The sequence below is a fragment of the Clupea harengus genome, chromosome 3, assembly GCF_900700415.2.
Source record: "Clupea harengus chromosome 3, Ch_v2.0.2, whole genome shotgun sequence".
Taxonomy (NCBI): Eukaryota; Metazoa; Chordata; class Actinopteri; order Clupeiformes; family Clupeidae; genus Clupea; species Clupea harengus.
The window spans coordinates 6497721-6516606 of NC_045154.1; the positions used below are offsets into that span (position 1 = coordinate 6497721).

Here is an 18886-nt window from a genome sequence, read left to right on the forward strand (position 1 = left end):
GTTTCCCATCTCTGTTCATGTGCCAGTTCTCTCAGTAATCTTAAACATCCATTTTGTGAAAGAGCTACAAAGATGCCTGCACCTGCATGAAATATCAATCTCATCTCTCTCTGTCCCGAAAAGGGCCATTTCGGGTAAGTGCAGTATGTGTTTCAATGACCATCTTCTCTGTTTGTGTTCAGAGCAGGAATGTTAACGGTATTCTTCAGTATGAACTTAATGTGAGGACTGCCTTACTCTGTGCAGCAGCTATGGCAACACAGCTATTCTATTTTCACCCTGTTCTGTCAGACCGTAAGCACCTCCAGAGCCAAGCTTGGGCTCTTTTTAAGCACTACTGTTTGAAGGCAGGGGCAGCTTAAGCGGGTAGAGAATTAAGAATGGGCTTTAGACCATATTCTTAAAATCCCACCAATTCTATGGAAGTTCTCAAAACTTTAAGCGAACTTGACTTTACTCACAGGATTTCACCACAGAAAATCTGCTAACTGAAAGAGATGGCCCCGACAATGTGCAGAATCAGCAAAAATATCAGTTTGTTTGTCAGTATTAACACAAACCCTTTGCACCACTATCAAATTAGATGTACATATGGCACACACCTCCCATTTGAGTTAATTATGTCAGGCATAACTCAAACACTTGAAATGTATGGCATCACCTAGAAAAGCAGTGCATCAATCATGTTTAATAAAATGAATGTCAGACCAGAAATGTTTGGGAATGTGCTCACACGTCATTGCATTTTTGCTCAATTTACTTGAAATTAATTGAATACCAGAAGCTGTTTTCGTGAAATTAACCCATTCATTTAATCAATTGTGCTCTGAATTCTTAAACTCTCAGCCCAAGCAGTATTCCTAAAGAGCCCATTATTAAACACTATTAAAGTGCAAATGGGGGCTTAAACACTGTGTGCATTGCGTTAAGCTAATTAATAAATTCTTCTGCTTCCATTCCCATCTATTATTCGAGCCTTAATGAATATCTTATAATGCATTAATAAGATGGGCCAGGGACCCGCTCGAAAATATCCATGGAATGTAAAATGATATACAAAGAGTTCTTATTGACATTCTTCTCCAGCCAGGAAAGCCTCTGTGTGCAGTAACTATACAACAATACATCTCCTTGACCTACTAGTGACCCTTTGACTTGGTTTTACGGGGAAGAATGTGTTCAAAATATAATTGAGACCCTGGTCCATTCAAGTGATGGATCAACGGGTGATTCAGGCCTTTCATCCAATTAATTATGTTAAGCATTCGCAATGGAATGCGATTTGATGGAGAATCCAATCACTTGCTATGGTGCATGCAGAGGTTTAATCAATGGCCCAGGACCCAGCGTGTCTTTATGCCCCCCATCCCCTCCATAATTATCATAATAAAGTAGCCCACCTGAGCATGGATTTTAAGACATCCACATAATGCATCAAATATATAATAGAATAGAATATAGAATATAAATATAGAATATGTCGTTGTTCTATCCAGCCTACATATACAAACATGCATACACACACGCACGCAGACGCATACACACACACGCACACACCCACACCATGCAGACACAAATTCCTGTTCCCTGGGCCCCGTGCAAGGCCAGCTCACCTTGTCATTGTTGCGCAGAACCAGAGGCACCTCATAGCTTTCTGGGGGGGTGTAGTTCTGGAACACAATCTCAGAAGGGTAGGGCTGGAACATGGGCTGGTCCACATCCACAGAGGAGACCTACACATGACAGGTGCCAATGGGGAAAAAATAGCAGTCACTTTGCTTGATACAAAGATGTATGGCAGTTTACTGTAAGTGAGCTAACATTGTCCCTTTCTTCCAAATCTGTGAGGCAAACTATGAGAGATGGTAATCCAGGGGATTGATTCTGCAAGAAATGTGCAGCCTATTCTAAAAAGCTTTGAGGATTTGCAACCTAGATGGTAAATAATGGCACAGACTTTCCATCATAAAAAAATACTTGTGAATAACATTCACTAAGTAAGTTACTGCTGCATGTATAATGCAACTGATTAATGTAATGTAAATGTATAGTATCCCCTACAAGAAGCACATAATTCACTTATAACTGTGACAATGTAAGAGGATACACCATTTTTTGTCAGTTGTGAGAAATTGATACAGCCCTTCTTGAATAGCAGAGACATTTGACAAGTTTGATTCGAGTGTTCTAATCAAACCACTTCTGCCAAATGGTTTTCTTATGTTAACTATAGGGAAGTCCACACCCTTGCACCGCTTTAACACCTAAAGTCAGGAAAATTAAGCGACAGCCATCAATTATAGAATGAGTGCAGGAGGAGGCCTGCAGGAGACCATCCTAACCAAACGGCCATCGAAATTTAGTTAGCACATCCATTGTTAGAAGGAGATGCAGCTTATACAAACGGGCAAAAGGTCGCCAGAACCTTATTTACACAAAAGGGAGTTACCAGAACTTTATTATTATAAATTAGAGTAACAGACCTAAATATTATGCATGGGGTAAATTAAGCCATAGCCTTCCTGTAAAGGTTTAGTACATATTCATGAATGTCTTGTATATATTGTTGACCATTACAACATCTCAGGATTCATTTTGACGCCATTGAATCCAAAGTATTTTCCGCGTGCTTTGCTACTGCTCATTATTGGATTAAAGATTGATTTTTGTTTCAACTTCGAGGAGTCCTCCTTTTTCTTACACAGTGTAGAAATAAACTGCATCTTGTTGTATTACAGCAACATTTTCTTCAGAATCTTTAAGTAGGAATGTTGGATCATAGACTTGATTAGTCCTACGTAACTGATTATAAAAGGTTGCTTGTAATCTTGGAGATACATGTTTACATTCAAGAGTGTATTTGTAAAGAGAATACCTTCTGATGTGTAGTCTCACTCATGTCTAAGAGTTCCAGGATGCGAGGACGATGCATCTCATATGTGTTTGCCAGCCTCTCCTCTGTGGTAAGTGACACCTCTTTTGCAAACACAGAGGGCATCATCTACAACAAAACAAGCCATTTATGCAAAGTTCACATTTTAAAACTGGCATCACTGGTGTTACCCAGAAACTCATGACTGCTCTATATCAGATCAAATATTCATGGTTACAAGCTAGAGCTTCCCTGTATTACTATTACTGCTTCTGTTTTCACATCTTACCTGTGTGAGGCTATGCGTTCATTTGTTAACATGTTTCATATTATGAATTAATTCTGGATTAAGATGCAAAGAATTTATTTTACATATACATACACTTGTTACTCTATCAGGGTAAATACACAAGCAAGGTCCAGGTTGTATGTCTACATATTTTAAAATTCACAGTGTTACGACGGCACGATACAACAGAGTGACCCAGAGTCTTATATAGAAACTCTCACAGGAAGCTGTGAGAGTAAAAAAACATTTTTAAAAAACGAAATATATACACACACAGTCCTCATAATATGTTTCAAATATATTTTACTGCTCCTTATCCCTCTCTACACAGAAAAATTGTCCATCATCTCTTCATCAGATGAGAAACATAAACTTTCTCTTATTTTATGGTCAGCTGCGGAAAGATTTTAACTTAAAATATAAATGAATGATGAAGTAAGGGATACATTAAAATTTTAATAGCTGCCAGTTATGTGTATTCAAAATATACAGTCCCCTCTATAATTCAAGAACAACAGCAAAAATGCAAACCCTTGGACTATTCTTAGACAGATAAAGCAGTGTTGTAGAACGATATGTAAGACCGAATTTCAATATAAACATGAAGGTGTGCATTCTGCTTTGTTGTGGGAGGCTAATTTTTTTTAATACTAAAATAAAGGCAAAAAATAAACCGTTTGCTCTCATAGATGACTTCCTTACACGGGTTGTTTGGTCCAGTCGTTTCACCAATTTTGGGTTCCGAGGTGCCACAACTTTGCTCTTAAATCCATCTGTCATTTTGACAGGGAGGCTCTGAAGAGCAGTGTTTGACGTCTGGACTTTTGAAGTTGGCATTATGAAGTTGGGTCTTCAATGGATATCATTTAATCTGGGGGGAAAGGATATACAAATAACAAAAACAACGCACATCCTTAGTACGTCCATATCTAAGGGTGGTAGAATTTTCTAACTCTATGGTTAGGCTCCAAACACTGGGTTGGTGACTGGCTAGCTAGTTTGCTAACTATTAGCATAAACTGTCAATTTAGTTCCAGTGCCTCAGACACAGTTATCGAGAGATGCATATTGTAATAATAATAATAAACCAACCGTAAATAAACCACATATGGATTAAAACACTATACAAGTCAAATAACGAAGTTATTTTACTCACAGTGTGGTACATTTCACAATCGGACTTTTGTTTGCACATATGTCTCGGTGAAGTCAGAGTTTGGTGGTTGCTATGACACCAGATCTGCCGACCTGTAAACAAACCAGTGCCGGATTGGCTGTAAACTGGTGTTTTGTTCGTTGATTGGCTTAAAGTTTGTGTTTAGAAGTGGGAAGGGATAACCGATAGGTAAATGAGAAGGCGCAGGCGTTTTGTTTCCTATGTGGAACTTTGCAACGTAGTACGCTACCCTCAGCTGACATTATTAGTTTTAAAAAGGCTGCAGTTTCCCGGGCTCGTTTACGATCGTAAACTGATTCGTATTTGAAAAAACTGTTTTGTATGAATCTATATTGTTTCGGTTCTAATCTAAGAACGACTGAGAAGGGCTGAGAATTCGAGCCCTACATGACATTTAGGCTACTTTACAGCTGGCTGTCCAGATTAGAAGAACGTTGTAGCCTATTTAAAAACGAATTACATTTGCCAGTTGTAATGGTATGGTACCATTGTTTGTAATGTCAATGACAAAAAAAAAAAAACTAATCTGAAGAATGATCAAAGGCCTAGTTTTGCCACAGCGATGTCTGTCAGTATTGTATGATGGAGTGAAAAATTCTGGCCTGGGAGTTGTGTCTCTGAGGGAATGCTCAAACATTGAGGATGACAGAAGAGGAATGTGCCTCCTGTTTCAACTCTGCTAATCCTATCCATTTTTATCCCTTTAAAAGCCTGCAAAACCCATAAGTCCTTTTGTGAAGTTTTCTTTTTTTGTGTGTATGTGGTCTTGATATGGGTGAGTTGAAAACTGGAGTTGGTACACAGACACATTTTGCCACTATCCAAGGGGTGACCTTTTATTGTTTTGTATCTTTGCTCGGGTCTTCAGAATAATACATGGCGAGTTTTTTTTACATCAGAAGTAAACTTAAGCAGGGTCATGAATAACAAACCCATTAGGTGCAAGTCTGGGGTGACAACCACTTCACCCTTCAAATATTTTACACAATTCAATCTGATACTGGTCATAACATCTAATTCACCTGTCTCCGATATCAAAAGTGTCATTGAAGAACATTGTACCAAAGAAATGGTACATGTTTTATCTTAATTGTATTGTAATGAGAGGTAAAAGCAACATTCATCACAGTACTCTTGCATATATCCAATACATTGTGCAGTCATTACCACATTGGATGGTTTGTGGTCAGGACAGTGTTCTCAAGAAAACAATTGTATTGATTGACATGTACCAGAGAAGCCATTTTTGTGTCAAGTAAAAATTGTTGTCTTCTAGTACCTGGCACCAATGAAATAGTGGCTTCTCTTGCAGAGGGGCTTGCATCTCTGGGTCATTCATCCTCACCCTGTACTATCTGGAATGCTACCTTCAAGTTCTAAGACACTAAGAGGCAATATCCTTGACTACTGTAGGTAAATGTCTTCTTGAACCTGCTTCAAATATCACCACACAAGCTTTAGCGAATCCACAGGCACAGACAGAAAGAAAACGAGAGAGAGCGAGATAGAGACCTGTGACCTTGGATATAGGCTATAAGGGCTGTCTTTTCTGAAAGCTGAAAAAAGGGCAATTTGTTGCACAATAAAACTGAGGCTCATTTTTCAATAATCTTGGCAAGGCTATTATTTTACAGTAATTCAATTCCTAACTATATTATCACAGTAACAACAGGCTGATTAATATGTGTAGGCTATTTTATCATACTATTAGTTATCCTTCCTCTATGACTCCTCCTCTTTAACCTCTCCCTCAGCCTGTCTGTACTTCCCACCTGCTTCAAAAGGACCACCATCATCCCTGTGCCCAAGAACACCAAGGCCATCTGCATGAATGACTATCGCCTGGTAGCACTGACCTCTGTCATAATGAAGTGCTTCGAGCGGCTAGTTAAATCATTAATTTGCTCCTCGCTGTCTCCCACCCTGGACCCTATGCAGTTTGCATACCGGTCCAATAGGTCTATAGATGATGCCATCGCCCTCACTATGCACACCGCCCTCTCCCACCTGGACAAAGGAAATAAACATGTGAGAATGCTGTTCATTGACTATAGTTGCGTATTCAACACCATCATCCCCTCCAGACTCGTCTCCAAGCTCGTAGACCTGGGACTAAGCACCTCCCTATGTAGGTGGATCTTGGACTTCCTGACGGGGAGGCCACAGGTGGTGAGAATCGGTCACCGCACCTCATCCACAGTGATCACCAACACAGGCACCCCCCAGGGCTGTGTGCTCAGCCCCCTCCTGTTCTCCTTGTTCACGCATGACTGTGCAGCTACGCACAGTTCAAATCTCATCGTGAAGTTTGCTGACAACACAACCATTGTGGGCCTCATCACTGAAAATGATGAATCAGCCTACAGAGAGGAGGTTGATACCCTGACAACATGGTGTCAGGAAAATAGCCTCTCTCTCAACATCAGCAAGACTAAATAGATGATTGTGGACTATAGGAGACGGCAGGAGGAAGAGCATGTACCCCTATACATCAACAGATCCGTTGTGGAAAAGGTCAGCTGTTTCAAGTTCCTCGGGGTGAACATCAGTAGTGATCTCACCTGGTCTGCTCACACGGACAAGGTGGTGAAAGCGGCCTGGAAACGCCTCTTCTTCCTGAGGAGACTGAAGAAGTTTGGTATGGATTCAGTCATCCTCACTAACTTTTACAGATGTACTATAGCGAGCATCCTGACTAGTTGCATCACAGTGTGGTATGGGAGCTGCACAGCCAAGGACCGTAAGGTCTTACGCAGTGTGGTCAGGTCTGCGGAGTTCATTATTGGCAGGGAGCTCCCAGCCCTGCAGGACAGCTTCCACACACAATGTCTCAGGAAAGCTGGCAGGATCCTTAAAGACTGCTTCCATCCATCCTTTAATTTTTCCCCCCGTTGCCTTCTGGCAGGCGCTACAGAAGTATTCGGTCTCGCACCCGTAGATTGGAGAGCAGTTTCTTTGCAAGGGCCATCAGGCTTTTAAATGGACAATGATACAGTCTCTGCACTTTACATGTTACAGTTTCATCTACTGTTTGCACTACCAGTAATATTGCACTACCTGATACCAGGCACACTTGATTTGTCTTTAGGTTAGTATAGGTTTATTAGGTTAGTATAGTTTACTATATGTTTAGCAGATTGGATTGTATATTTATTTTGTATATTTAATAGATTTATTATATGTTTATTATATGTGTAATTTATGTTCAGAGTACTTATATGTTATGTTATGTTATGTTATGTTATTTATGTTATGCTATGGTAGGTTGTTGTGCGGTGTCTTGAATTTCAGTGCCCAGTCTGACTCAGTGTTGTCTGTGCATCTGACAAATAAAAATACTTGACTTGACTTGACTTTCAAAGGTATAAATATAATGTGAACCACTGTCGGTTTTACTGTAACTGAATGAGAATAGCCTAGGCCTAGGCTACTTGTTGGCAGGAATATCATATTTTTGTGTAGTTGTTTGTTAAGTTACGTGCCTAACCTTTGTCATAACTTAGACAGAAGTAGGCTACTTAACAAGTAATCAAATATTTGGACAGTTAACTATTTCCTCCTTATGTGGCAGGCCTAATTTATTTCACTGTTCTGCTTTTGCCCATCAGATTCCAAGCCGTTTGACAGTCCTCTCTCGTCCTCTGGGCTCTCAACATGCGGGTCAGTGAGCGACCCAGTGGTGTAGAAAATTGGATTAGAATAACGGGTCCTTTCAAAGAAACCGCTAACCCAAGACTCCTCCTCCCTCACGCCACCATGACAGTCCGTCGCCAAGCCTATATGACCTCTCCCTCCCCTACGCTGAGTAACTGACGTAGCCTACACTACAGAACGGTTGTCACAGTGCCGTAACAAACCGTAGCTTGCGCTGTTGGAGCCACCCTTCGCCATCATCCGTGGACATGTCGGCATCCAACGAATGCAGGTAAGATGTGAAAACGAAGTGTTTAGCCACCGAAGAGCAATAAATGTGCAAACAGCTATGCTACAATACTGATAAATGCACCACCTTTTCATCATATAGGGGGGTGCAAGGCACTATGACATCAAGTAGGCTACCTTCAAATATCTTAAATAATTGTCAGTAGAGGAGAATACAGCCACAACATAGGCTATAGGCTACTACCCGTTTCGTTGGATGTAGACTTAAGTACTCTAAACCTTTCGACTGCCCTCATATGCTGCATCCTAAAAAAACTAAAAAGGAGTCAAAATATTACGCGGTAATCAGGTAAAATAAAACAGGCTGTTTTAAGCAGATTTCAAGGGGGGTAAATATCCGAGACTGGTCACTCCCGGACCTCTAAAGGTAGTCAAATATATTGGTAAACTCGAAATAGTAGCTTGCTGATAATCGCTTAGGCTATATAGCCTACATCTGTAAAATACACAAAATATTTAACGATCAAGCTACATAAGCCATACGTGGCTACTGTAAGGTGACGTCGGTGGAGCTTCCTTTAATGTTTCGTGAATAGCCTACTGTATCAGAACGTTGTAAGCTACCGGACATCTCTTAAAGCGGCAAGTGACATTTTCTGCTAACAGCTCCACTCATTAAGCTGAAAATCCGATATTGAGTGGATAGCCCCACGAATGTGAAAATGGCCCCCGTTGTGTCTGCCAACTACTGACAACAAAAAAGGATTGTCTATTGTGTGCAGCTATAGAGCTCATTTTTAGACCGCGCTGAATGGAAAGTGCTGATCCTGCAGTGAGCTTTAGGACCATGGACAGCTCCAAGCAACTCTTTGTTGATTCATACAACGTCTTTGACTTACAGATATTTTTGTTTAACAGTTGTTATTCAAATTTGTGCAAACGTAAGTAAAATTAAAGAGATACATATAAAAACATGACCATTTTCAGTTTCAGTTCAAGATTTACAAGCATTCAATAAAATAATCTAACTCAAATAAAAGTTTATGATGACTGGAATCATAATCATGTGGTCTGTTTATGGTCTGTAAGCATAGAAACACAGGCACACCTTCTTATTCAGACTTCTCATCTCTCTATCATACCATCTGCCCATGACAGTTACTTTTGAGAGACTAAAGTGAATATAAAAGGCACACATCCTACACAGCGCAGTCACACAATCTGTTTGTATGATTTAAAATGTGCATTTAATCTAATTCAATCTGCATTTAACTCTATACCTCTATACCTATGTAACTCAAATCAAATCACACAGAGTGATTCAGTGAAAAGTGACTTTAGTATGGGCTAGTGGTGACTTATAAACAGAAAGCAAGAAATGATATACTCAAAAAGAATGGGGCCAAGGCCAGTCAGTGGAAGTTCAACTAAGTTTGTAGACCATGGGTGATAAATCAACTACCAGCTTGAGTACAAACTTAAGACAACAGAAATCAAAAGTATTACAAAATATTGAATAATTTATGAACATATGGTATTCTGAGTCCTTTATTTTCCATTTTGGAGATATCCTTATTCACAATCATTGTCTAGAAATCATAAAATATTGGGAAGTTAACATCCACTCACATACAAAACTTGACATTCATAAAGCCAGAAAAATATGCTGTCTGTAAGTGACAAGGTTCCTAGAAATCCTCAGCAGGTGTCATTGACATCCCTTTAAAGGCTCCACTAAGATATCGCTAAACTTGTTCTACTCTGCATCGTGACACTAACAATATGCTCTCAGTAATATGGCTTCACATGGCTTCAATCGATCCGCTAGCAGTGTCATGTAATCTAACCTGCTAAATATGATTGTATTGCCATGTTAGTTGCTTTGTCTTGTTCTTCCACAATAAGCTGCTCCGTACGAGCTATCTGACAATGCAGGTTCTGAGGAAACAACATATTCAAATTGGTCCACAATCAGTGTCTACGATGTTCTTTGATAAAGATCATCTCGAAACACTGTTAATGACTTAAGGATATATTAATACAAGGCACTTGATTAATATATCCTTAAATCATTAACTGTGTTTTGAGATTATCTTGTATGAATCATGTGCTTATGTAAGCAGGAACATGGCTTTTCTGTTTTTCTGTGTGTGTGTAACTTAGATTATTAGGTGCCACTTAGTCTACATATGTGTAAGAGCATGTTTGGACCAGAGGTGATAATGAAGGGTCGAACTGACATCTTTACAAGACAGAAAGCATAGTAAAATATCCTCGGACGTCAGAGTGATTATCCCTGCTGACAAATTGTTTTGGCGCCAGAGAATGCTAAACTTCTATCTATATAAACCTTGTGTGATGTGTTTAATGTGGCTTCTCTCTCGTCTGCTGCAGTCTGGAGGTAGGGCCGGGCTCCCTCTCTGAGAGAGGGCCCGTGCCTCTCTCTGACCTGCCGGGACTTGGGAGAGCCCAACGAGCTTGTTGTTGATGTTTAATAAATATACTTACGTATATGCAACTCCGGCGTCGTGAGGTAACTTGAGTGAATTTTCACCTAACATTCTTGCTATCTGAATCAATTTCTGTAAATTGTTGTCAACTAGATTTTATAGTAGAGGTGTGTTTATAGACAGATCTGAATTTAACATAAAAATCTGATCACCATAACAGTTTGACTTAGACAACAATCATCTACCAGCCATCAGTCAATTTTCCATTTTGGAGATATCCTTATTCACAATCATGGGCTAGAAGTCATAAAATATTGGGAAGTTAACATCCACTCACATAGAAAACTTGACATTCATAAAGAAAAATATGCTGTCTGTTAGTGACAAGTTTCCTAGAAATCCTCAGCAGGTGTCATTGACATCCCTTTAAAGGCTCCACTAAGATATCGCTAAACTTGTTCTACTCTGCATTGTGACACTAACAATAGGCTCTCAGTAATATAACTTTACATGGCTTCAATCGATCCGCTAGCAGTGTCATGTAATCTAACCTGGTAAATATGATTGTATTGCCATGTTAGTTGCTTTGTCTTGTTCTTCCACAATCGCTGCTCCGTTCGAGCTATCTGACAATGCAGGTTCTATGGGAACAGCATATTCAAATTGGTCCACAATCAGTGTTTACGATGTTCTTGCTATCTTAATCGGATCCATTTCTGTAATTTATTAGTTATTCATTTAACTAGATTTTATAGTAGAGGTGTATTTATAGGCAGATCTGAATTTAAAATAAAAGGCTGATCACCATAACAGTTTCACTTACTCAAGAATCATCTACCAGCCATCAGCAAGACTTTCAGTGCTACTTGAATGAAGAAATGGCAATGAGGAAAGTATCTCTCTCTCTCTCTCTCTCTCTCTCTCTCTCTCCTTCTCTCTCTCTCTCTCTCTCTCTCTCTCTCTCTCTCTATATATCTATATTTGTGTGTGTGTCTCTCTCAGGTATAGCTTTGAGGAGAGCAAGGAGACTGCTGACTGGCTCCTGTCACGGATACCACAGAAGCCTACGGTAGCCATCATCTGTGGTTCAGGCCTGGGAGGACTAGCTGACCTTCTGGAAAACAGAAGTGTGTTTCCTTACAAGGACATCCCCTACTTCCCCAAAAGCACAGGTCAGATTACATCTCAGTCCAGTACCATATCCCCAGAGGGTTTCAGACTCTTCACCAGATCTGGGCCGAATGTGGTCCTGAGGCAGCTGCCATCTGGGGATTGTCTATGCTAATGACTTTAGCATTTGCAGTACATGATAAGCTCCCTTAAGAAGGATGTATGGGTCTGGAATATGGGATAGAAATTTCGAAAACACTGGTTGAAATGATAGTGGCTATGGAGTTGATCAGTAGGGCCCGTATTTTAGTTTGGCTCTCCTACTCTGGTACTTGTGATAACACCCTAGCCAGAGAGGGCTGGGCCCCTTGCATCACTCTGCCTGCACTGTGCATGCTTGTGGTGCAGAGGATACAGCCCTTAATGTCTGCACCAATACTGAGGGCTGAATCTGAAACTCTCCCCCACCCCCTGCACTGTCATGCTCCTCCGCAGTGCAAGGACACGCAGGTCAGCTGGTCTTTGGGGAACTGAGAGGGAAGCAGTGTGTCTGCATGCAGGGCCGGTTCCACTTCTATGAGGGTTACGACAGCTCCACGGTGAGTATCAATCCCAGACTGCAAGCACACTATATCCCTCTATGAAATGCATATATCGGAAGTACAACGTAGTTTCCCATTGTTGCTCTTGCAGTGAAGATGTGCAATATGTGTGTGTGTGTGTGTGTGTGTGTGTGTATTCGGCAGTCATCCGGTCAACAATGGCTGTAAGACAGGAGATGATTAACATTCTATACACACTCACCCATTATAACAGTCATTAACGTAGTTGGATGCACAAACTGTGCTCTACAGGACTGCGAGTGTATGTGTGTGTGTGTGTGTGTGTGTTAAAGAGGCATTATGGAGTATTTGTCGAAAAACTAGTGAGCTAACAAGCTAACAGCAAACATACTTGCTTGTATTAGGCAACATCATGCTGTAAAAGCTGCTCTTACATTATGTAGTTCTGAGCAAGAGCAAACTACATAGTGAAAATCCTGGGCAGTTAGTGTGAACAACAGATGTCTTTATTTTACCTACACACGTCTTAAGAAGTCAATGCGTGAATAAAGTATTGGAAAAGGGGTGTGGCAGTAACTGTAAAAATGTGCAGTAATATGACAGTTCATGGTAGTAAACTATAGGTTGTTAATATCTGTGTAATCTCTGAGAAATACCCTTATGATGACATGTGGTATGAGTGAGAGTGTGAGTCTATGAGAATGCGCAAAGGAACTGAGAAGAACATTTTCCTCGTAAAAGCAGTCACACAGGATTAGGTATTTTATTCACTGCCATTACCTTGCCATTGCCCGCTTACAGTAATAGCATAGTGTCTTTCAGTATGGACCAAAATCCAGCTGTCTTTCCTTATTGCCAGTCACTCCCTTAGTTTCTTGAGTAATACTTGTCCAGACTCAACATAAGAGTGAAAGTATGATGCATTTTCATGCAGTTATGGTGGCTGACTTTTTGTCAGAGTGCGCAGGCTGTGACTGAGTTATGGAGTGTCTTAATGCAGAGACATTGCTGCAGTAGAGAATTTCAGCCAATATAGAAGATGTAAGGAAGGACAAGTGTTTAAAATGCATAACAGACGGTCTGTTTACATTGGATGCAGTGTACACTATATTTAATGAGGACATTCAGGCCATTTCCCAAAAGACAATTACTGAGCATACAGTGGCACTATAAAAATGATACTTAAGGATGACTGTGTCATATTGTTGGCAATGATGTGAACTTTGCCCCATTTTAAGGTAACCTATCACAGTGATCTTTCACCAAGCCATGCATTTTCTTCAATTTTTAACACTCACTGTCTCACTGTGTACCCTGACCTATGATTAACAGAGAGAGAGAGAAAAAGACTGCCTATTAGATGAAAAGGACAAACTAGAACTGAACATTTAGCGTTTGCTTTGTACGCTTTGTTTCATAGTCCTCAGCATCTGTCTCAAACCCATCAGCAATCAGTTAAATCAGATTCAACCATTGCTTGGTGAAGTAGAGAACTCAATCATGTGTGTATATAGGCCCGTGTAATTCCTCGATGCATCTCAAGTGAAATGACAATGAATTCCTATAATGTGCGCCATTTCTCATATTACATAATGAAATGTAATGATCACAACATTTTCTGTCAAGAGATATTACCTTCCATATCACAGTAGGAATTTTATCTGAAATGTCTTTACATTATGCATTAGCAAAAAGAAACTAACCATTTACACTAATGGGACTTTTAAGCTTTTAATTTGCTTTGAAATATTTCACTTTTAAGTTTCTTCCTCTATTTTACCTCTTTTTTTTAAGGTGACCTACCCAGTGCGGATGTTCTTCCTATTGGGTGTGGAGATTCTAATTGTGACCAATGCTAGTGGCGGGCTGAACCCTGATTATAATGTGGGGGACATTATGATGATTAAAGACCACATAAACATGCCAGGATTTGCAGGCCAGAACCCACTCTGTGGCCCCAACGATGAACGGTATGTAATTTTCCTGGTTTCATAGATATGCATTTACATATACATATACATACATTAACATGATGGGCAACGCGGCTGGCAACACGCAAAGTCCGCCGTGCATGACCTAAAGCTAATGTAATAATAATTACATTAGATTACATTAATTACATACACAAATGGCTAATTTCATAACATAAGAAAGATCCTACACGCAAACATGGGTGGGTTCTCACAATGCTGGGACAGACGTGGGAGTTCTATGTATAAACTCCCTTCAAAGCAACACCATTTCCATGACACTTACAAAAAGGACTGCCGGAGATATTTCTACTTACCCCGGAGGCAGTTAATTACATCTGCCATCTAACTGGCCCCGACCTGGAGAAACTCCACAGACATGCGAGTTCCCTTCCCATTGCTTTGAGATTAACAGCAGCACTGGCATTTTACGCCATTGGATCCTTCCAGCATCCCCTAGCCTGTTAAAAATGCGTTTCAGATGCTTGGACAGGTTAGGTGACACATTACAATAAAGCCCTCAGGACGTCAGTGCCTTCTGCATGGCATGTTGTGTTTTACATAATATTGGCATGGATTGTTTATGGCTAAACATTTCAGAGGACACATTAGCTGGAGCACTGCAAAGGGAAGCCAAACTGAATGTACAAGCAGCGGGAGGTGACAACTGGGGTTTCCTTGGTAAACCTATTTTGATCAAATGTTTATTTCTATTAGTAAGGTAAATAAAACACAAACCACATTTAATTCAGGCACAGGTTTATATTTAAATAAATTTCTTCTGGCGATCCCAAAAATGATTTCATGTCAGGCATGGACCTCCTGCATAAGAACCTTCATCTCCTGTGGTGTTAATCACGTCTGTTTTTGCTCTGTTGTAGAACAATTACTGAGCTCTGTGTGAACGTTAAAAAGTTATGGTTGAATCATTGTGATTGGCTGATAAGGAATGACTTGATTGCCAAACCCACTAATTTCTCAACCCATTTATGCTTGATTGCGTTCTGCCCTATGTCAATGAAATGAGCAAACATAGCTATTCCTGCCTGTTGTCACTGCGTGAAGCCCGTTCGCAGTGCTTGTTGCGCTAAAAATCATTCCCTTTTTCATTCTTCTTTTCACATTTGAAATTTGTAAGACTGTATGCCTTATTCCTGCCTCCATTTGTAAAGAGAACATGTCTCTTAACTAATTTCTGTTCCCTGGTGAGGGAACACACCGCCGGTGTAACATGCGCTAATGTGACCTGGCACCCTCCCTCTGTTGGCCACGGTCTGAAAGGCTTCTGCTACATGTGCTTCCTGTTTCTGCGCAGCTTCGGCGTGCGGTTCCCCTGCATGTCGGATGCTTATGACAAGGACATCACCCGCCTGGCGCAGGAGGCAGCCGAGGAGCAGGGCTGCGCCTCCTTCCTCCGCCACGGCGTTTACTGCATGCTGGCGGGACCCACCTTCGAGACCATCGCAGAGTGCAGGGCACTGCAGATACTGGGCGCCGACGCCGTGGGTAAGGGGGCCCGACAGTTTTAGGGTTTTCAGATTTTCAAACATCAGACGTATCAACCAGCTCACATGTAAGGAGTGTTTGTGATCAGCTGAATATATATATTTATTATATATATGTAGATACAAATATTTATATATACTTATCATATCTGCACTACCTACTTCTATTGCTGCTATTCTTCTATCAATACTGTTCATACTCTATATCTTATTCCTTACTGTACATATCTTATTTATTTACATATTCCACTTTACATATGCACATACTCTGCAATTTTACTGCTTTTTTGGACTTCTTGTTAGATGCTAAACTGCATTTCGTTGTCTCAGTACTTGTACTCTGTGCAATGACAATAAAGTTGAATCTAATCTAATATAATCTAATGGACCCAGAGGTTAAAGAGATTGCTAGACCACATCATGTGCTGTAAAACAAATTAGAACAGCAGCTGACTTTTGAATTGACCTGGCTCAGATCTGCTAGATTTGTGCCAGATTGGGGCAGATCCATTCCAGAGTGAGGAAGATTCTGGAAAACTGGCAGCAGGGCCAAGAGCAGAGGCACTTTGATGCATTCCGTGTTACCATCAGTATTTTGTCCCCTTGTCTCTTGGCAACACGTGGTAATGCTGACATCTGCTCAGCTGGGTTTCTCTGTATGAGAGATGGGTTCCTCTCTGTAGAGACTAACCAGCATGTTTATCAAATTAGCTAAGCAGTTAGCACACTCTTTTTTTTCCTAGGCGTTTAATGAAGGTTGATTTGGATTATGTGAAACCTGACCTTTGACCTTTCTGTGTTTCCTCCAGGAATGAGCACAGTCCCGGAGGTGGTGGTGGCCCGTCACTGCGGCCTGCGTGTCTTTGGCCTGTCACTCATCACAAACAAAGTTGTTACCAACTATGATAGCAAGGAGCGGGCCAATCATGAAGAGGTCCTGCAGACGACCCGGATGCGCACTGAGGACCTGCAGAGGCTGGTCAGCCATTTAGTTGGGAAACTGTAGCCTCCTTGGAGCCAGGAGTCAACCTAGATCACCATTTATGAATGTATAGAGGTTTATTAAACTATATAAAGCAGAAAGACAGACAATGTTTTAGACACCAACAGATGTCAAATGTAATCTATTTAACCTAAACAAGAAAAGTTGCACTAGGAAATGGTAATTAATATGGCTTTATGTATATGTTATGATGATTTATGATAATCACGGGCAGAACTGTGCACTGACTGCATTTCGGCTTAATTTGACACTTTATCCTCCTAATATCCTGTTATCAAAGTACTTACTTAGCTACTCAACACTGTTGCTAATTGGTTCAGCCCCTTAACAGTGAGCATTTTCCATGCCTTTGAGCTGAACTCTAACTCAAACGGAACACAGCATGTGTGTGTGTGTGTGTGTGTGTGTGTGTGTTTGTGTGTGTGTGTGTGTGTGTGTGTGTGTATGTGTGTGTGTGTGTGTGCGTGTGAGAGAGAGGAACATTAAATCATCTTATTTCCATTTTACTTGACTCTTACTGTTAAAGGATAATCTGTATTAAACACAAAATTGTCAATCATGTAATTTACCTCTTGTTTAACCCTAAATGTGTGGGCGTCCATGCTAATGACAGATCACTTCTGCCTTGACAACTAGAAGAACATTCAGGCAACGTCCAAGGTGCCTCTGAAATAATTCCACACTATTGCATTTTATTGACAATAATCTGACATGTTTGTGTGAACACTGTGATAAAATTCTCACAATAGGTGCTTGTTCATGGGAGGGACCAACTTTTGACAGTGGAGTTTTCCTAGGTTTGGTCGTCGTCTGGGAAATTCAGATTTCCATTTCAAAACTTGAATGGCAGGTGTAGGACACTTAGGGCATTTTTTATTGCACCAGAGATAAAGATCTTTTGCACGTGTATTACAGTAATGATGTTTTAGACAGTGTTCCATTGCAGCTGCTTGTTAGAATGTCATGTTTGGGTGTACGGCCTACATACTACCTTTTTCAGAGACTGTAGTAAATAGTGAAGAAATGTTCTATTTTCTTTACGAACAAAAACACTGCACAAATACTGGAATCTTACTTTATTTTCACAATACAGAGACAATGAATAATGTGTACTGGTCCCAGGTCAGAACCTGTGTTATAACCAATGCTGTATTTTAATAAACTGGACATGTCATTGATGCATGATTTCCTTCCTTTTTGTGAGGTACTGTAGTTAGACTCATTCCTTCCTCACTGAGTGTCCCCCACAGGTTAAATTACACACTCTCTTTCTTTCTCCCTCCCTCTTTTTCTCTTTCTCTTCCTACACCCCTCTTTTCCTTTGAGGTAATGTCAAGCAGTTGTTCCTGTATGTTTGTAATTATTTCTATAAGCATGATGTACCTACCTGGGCCACTTAATATACTTAATTCAGTAGATTTTCCGGGGACAAAAGAACCAATATATATCTGTGAAGGTGATTGAAAATGATTGGTAATGCTGGATTAATACTGATTCAATTCTCAACACAAACAAACAAACAAACACACAAATACATACAAAAACACAGACAGATCTAAGCACAATCTGAGGATCGCATACATGATGTGCATGCAAACCCACACATACAAGCGCACACATACTGTACATATGGATACACATGTTCTATAGTTACTGAATGAATGGACTTCCTGCATAAGCCATCTCACTTCATTATTGATATCCCAGAGCCACACCAGAAAGGAGGTCCTCCCATGAAATATTCACAATGAGAAGCTAAGCTCACAGTTAGCCTGCCATAGAAAAAGGACTAAGTCCCTCTTTCAGCCCTCAGTGCATCTGAGGAAAATCGCAGGCAGATGTACTTAATGTACCACATAAAAAATGCAAATGTATTCAGATGTGCAGTGATACCCGATATACCTGACACCCAGAACGAACAAAATCACACCACTCAGTACCAATACACAGTATTCGGCACGATGAAACAGGCAATAATATCTTTTACAATAGACTACATCTATATCTGTTTTTCAATATGAGAAAACAAAACCGCAGGGACCTGTAGGCTGCTCTGTGTCCCCTA

General features: G+C 40.5%; 2 protein-coding genes across 2 annotated transcripts in view; one reads left to right on the plus strand and one right to left on the minus strand.

The window, feature by feature from the left end:
- Nucleotides 1-4397, minus strand: part of hydin (HYDIN axonemal central pair apparatus protein) — a 76884-nt gene extending 72487 nt beyond the window's left edge. The window contains exons 1-4 of the mRNA XM_031564398.1: nt 4318-4397; nt 3864-4032; nt 2876-3001; nt 1614-1733 (exon numbers count right to left, since the gene is read on the minus strand). Coding sequence (XP_031420258.1) covers nt 1614-1733; nt 2876-3001; nt 3864-3998 — 381 coding nt within the window. The 5' untranslated portion in view covers nt 3999-4032; nt 4318-4397. The remainder of the gene's footprint in view (nt 1-1613; nt 1734-2875; nt 3002-3863; nt 4033-4317) is intronic.
- A 3659-nt stretch (nt 4398-8056) lies between these two features.
- On the plus strand, nt 8057-17999 carry pnp6 (purine nucleoside phosphorylase 6). Its single transcript, XM_012832375.3, has 6 exons — nt 8057-8263; nt 11673-11842; nt 12276-12379; nt 14138-14313; nt 15629-15819; nt 16628-17999. The coding sequence occupies exons 1-6, from the start codon at nt 8241-8243 to the stop codon at nt 16822-16824; spliced, it is 861 nt and encodes a 286-aa protein (XP_012687829.1). The 5' UTR covers nt 8057-8240; the 3' UTR covers nt 16825-17999.
- The last annotated feature ends 887 nt before the right edge of the window (nt 18000-18886 follow it).

Coding starts and splice junctions, on each gene's coding strand:
- pnp6 (XM_012832375.3), top strand. CDS start 8,241: ATGTCGGCATCCAACGAATGCAG. Junction 11,843..12,275: donor CTACTTCCCCAAAAGCACAG/GTCAGATTACAT, acceptor GCTCCTCCGCAG/TGCAAGGACACGCAGGTCAG. Junction 12,380..14,137: donor AGGGTTACGACAGCTCCACG/GTGAGTATCAAT, acceptor CTTTTTTTTAAG/GTGACCTACCCAGTGCGGAT.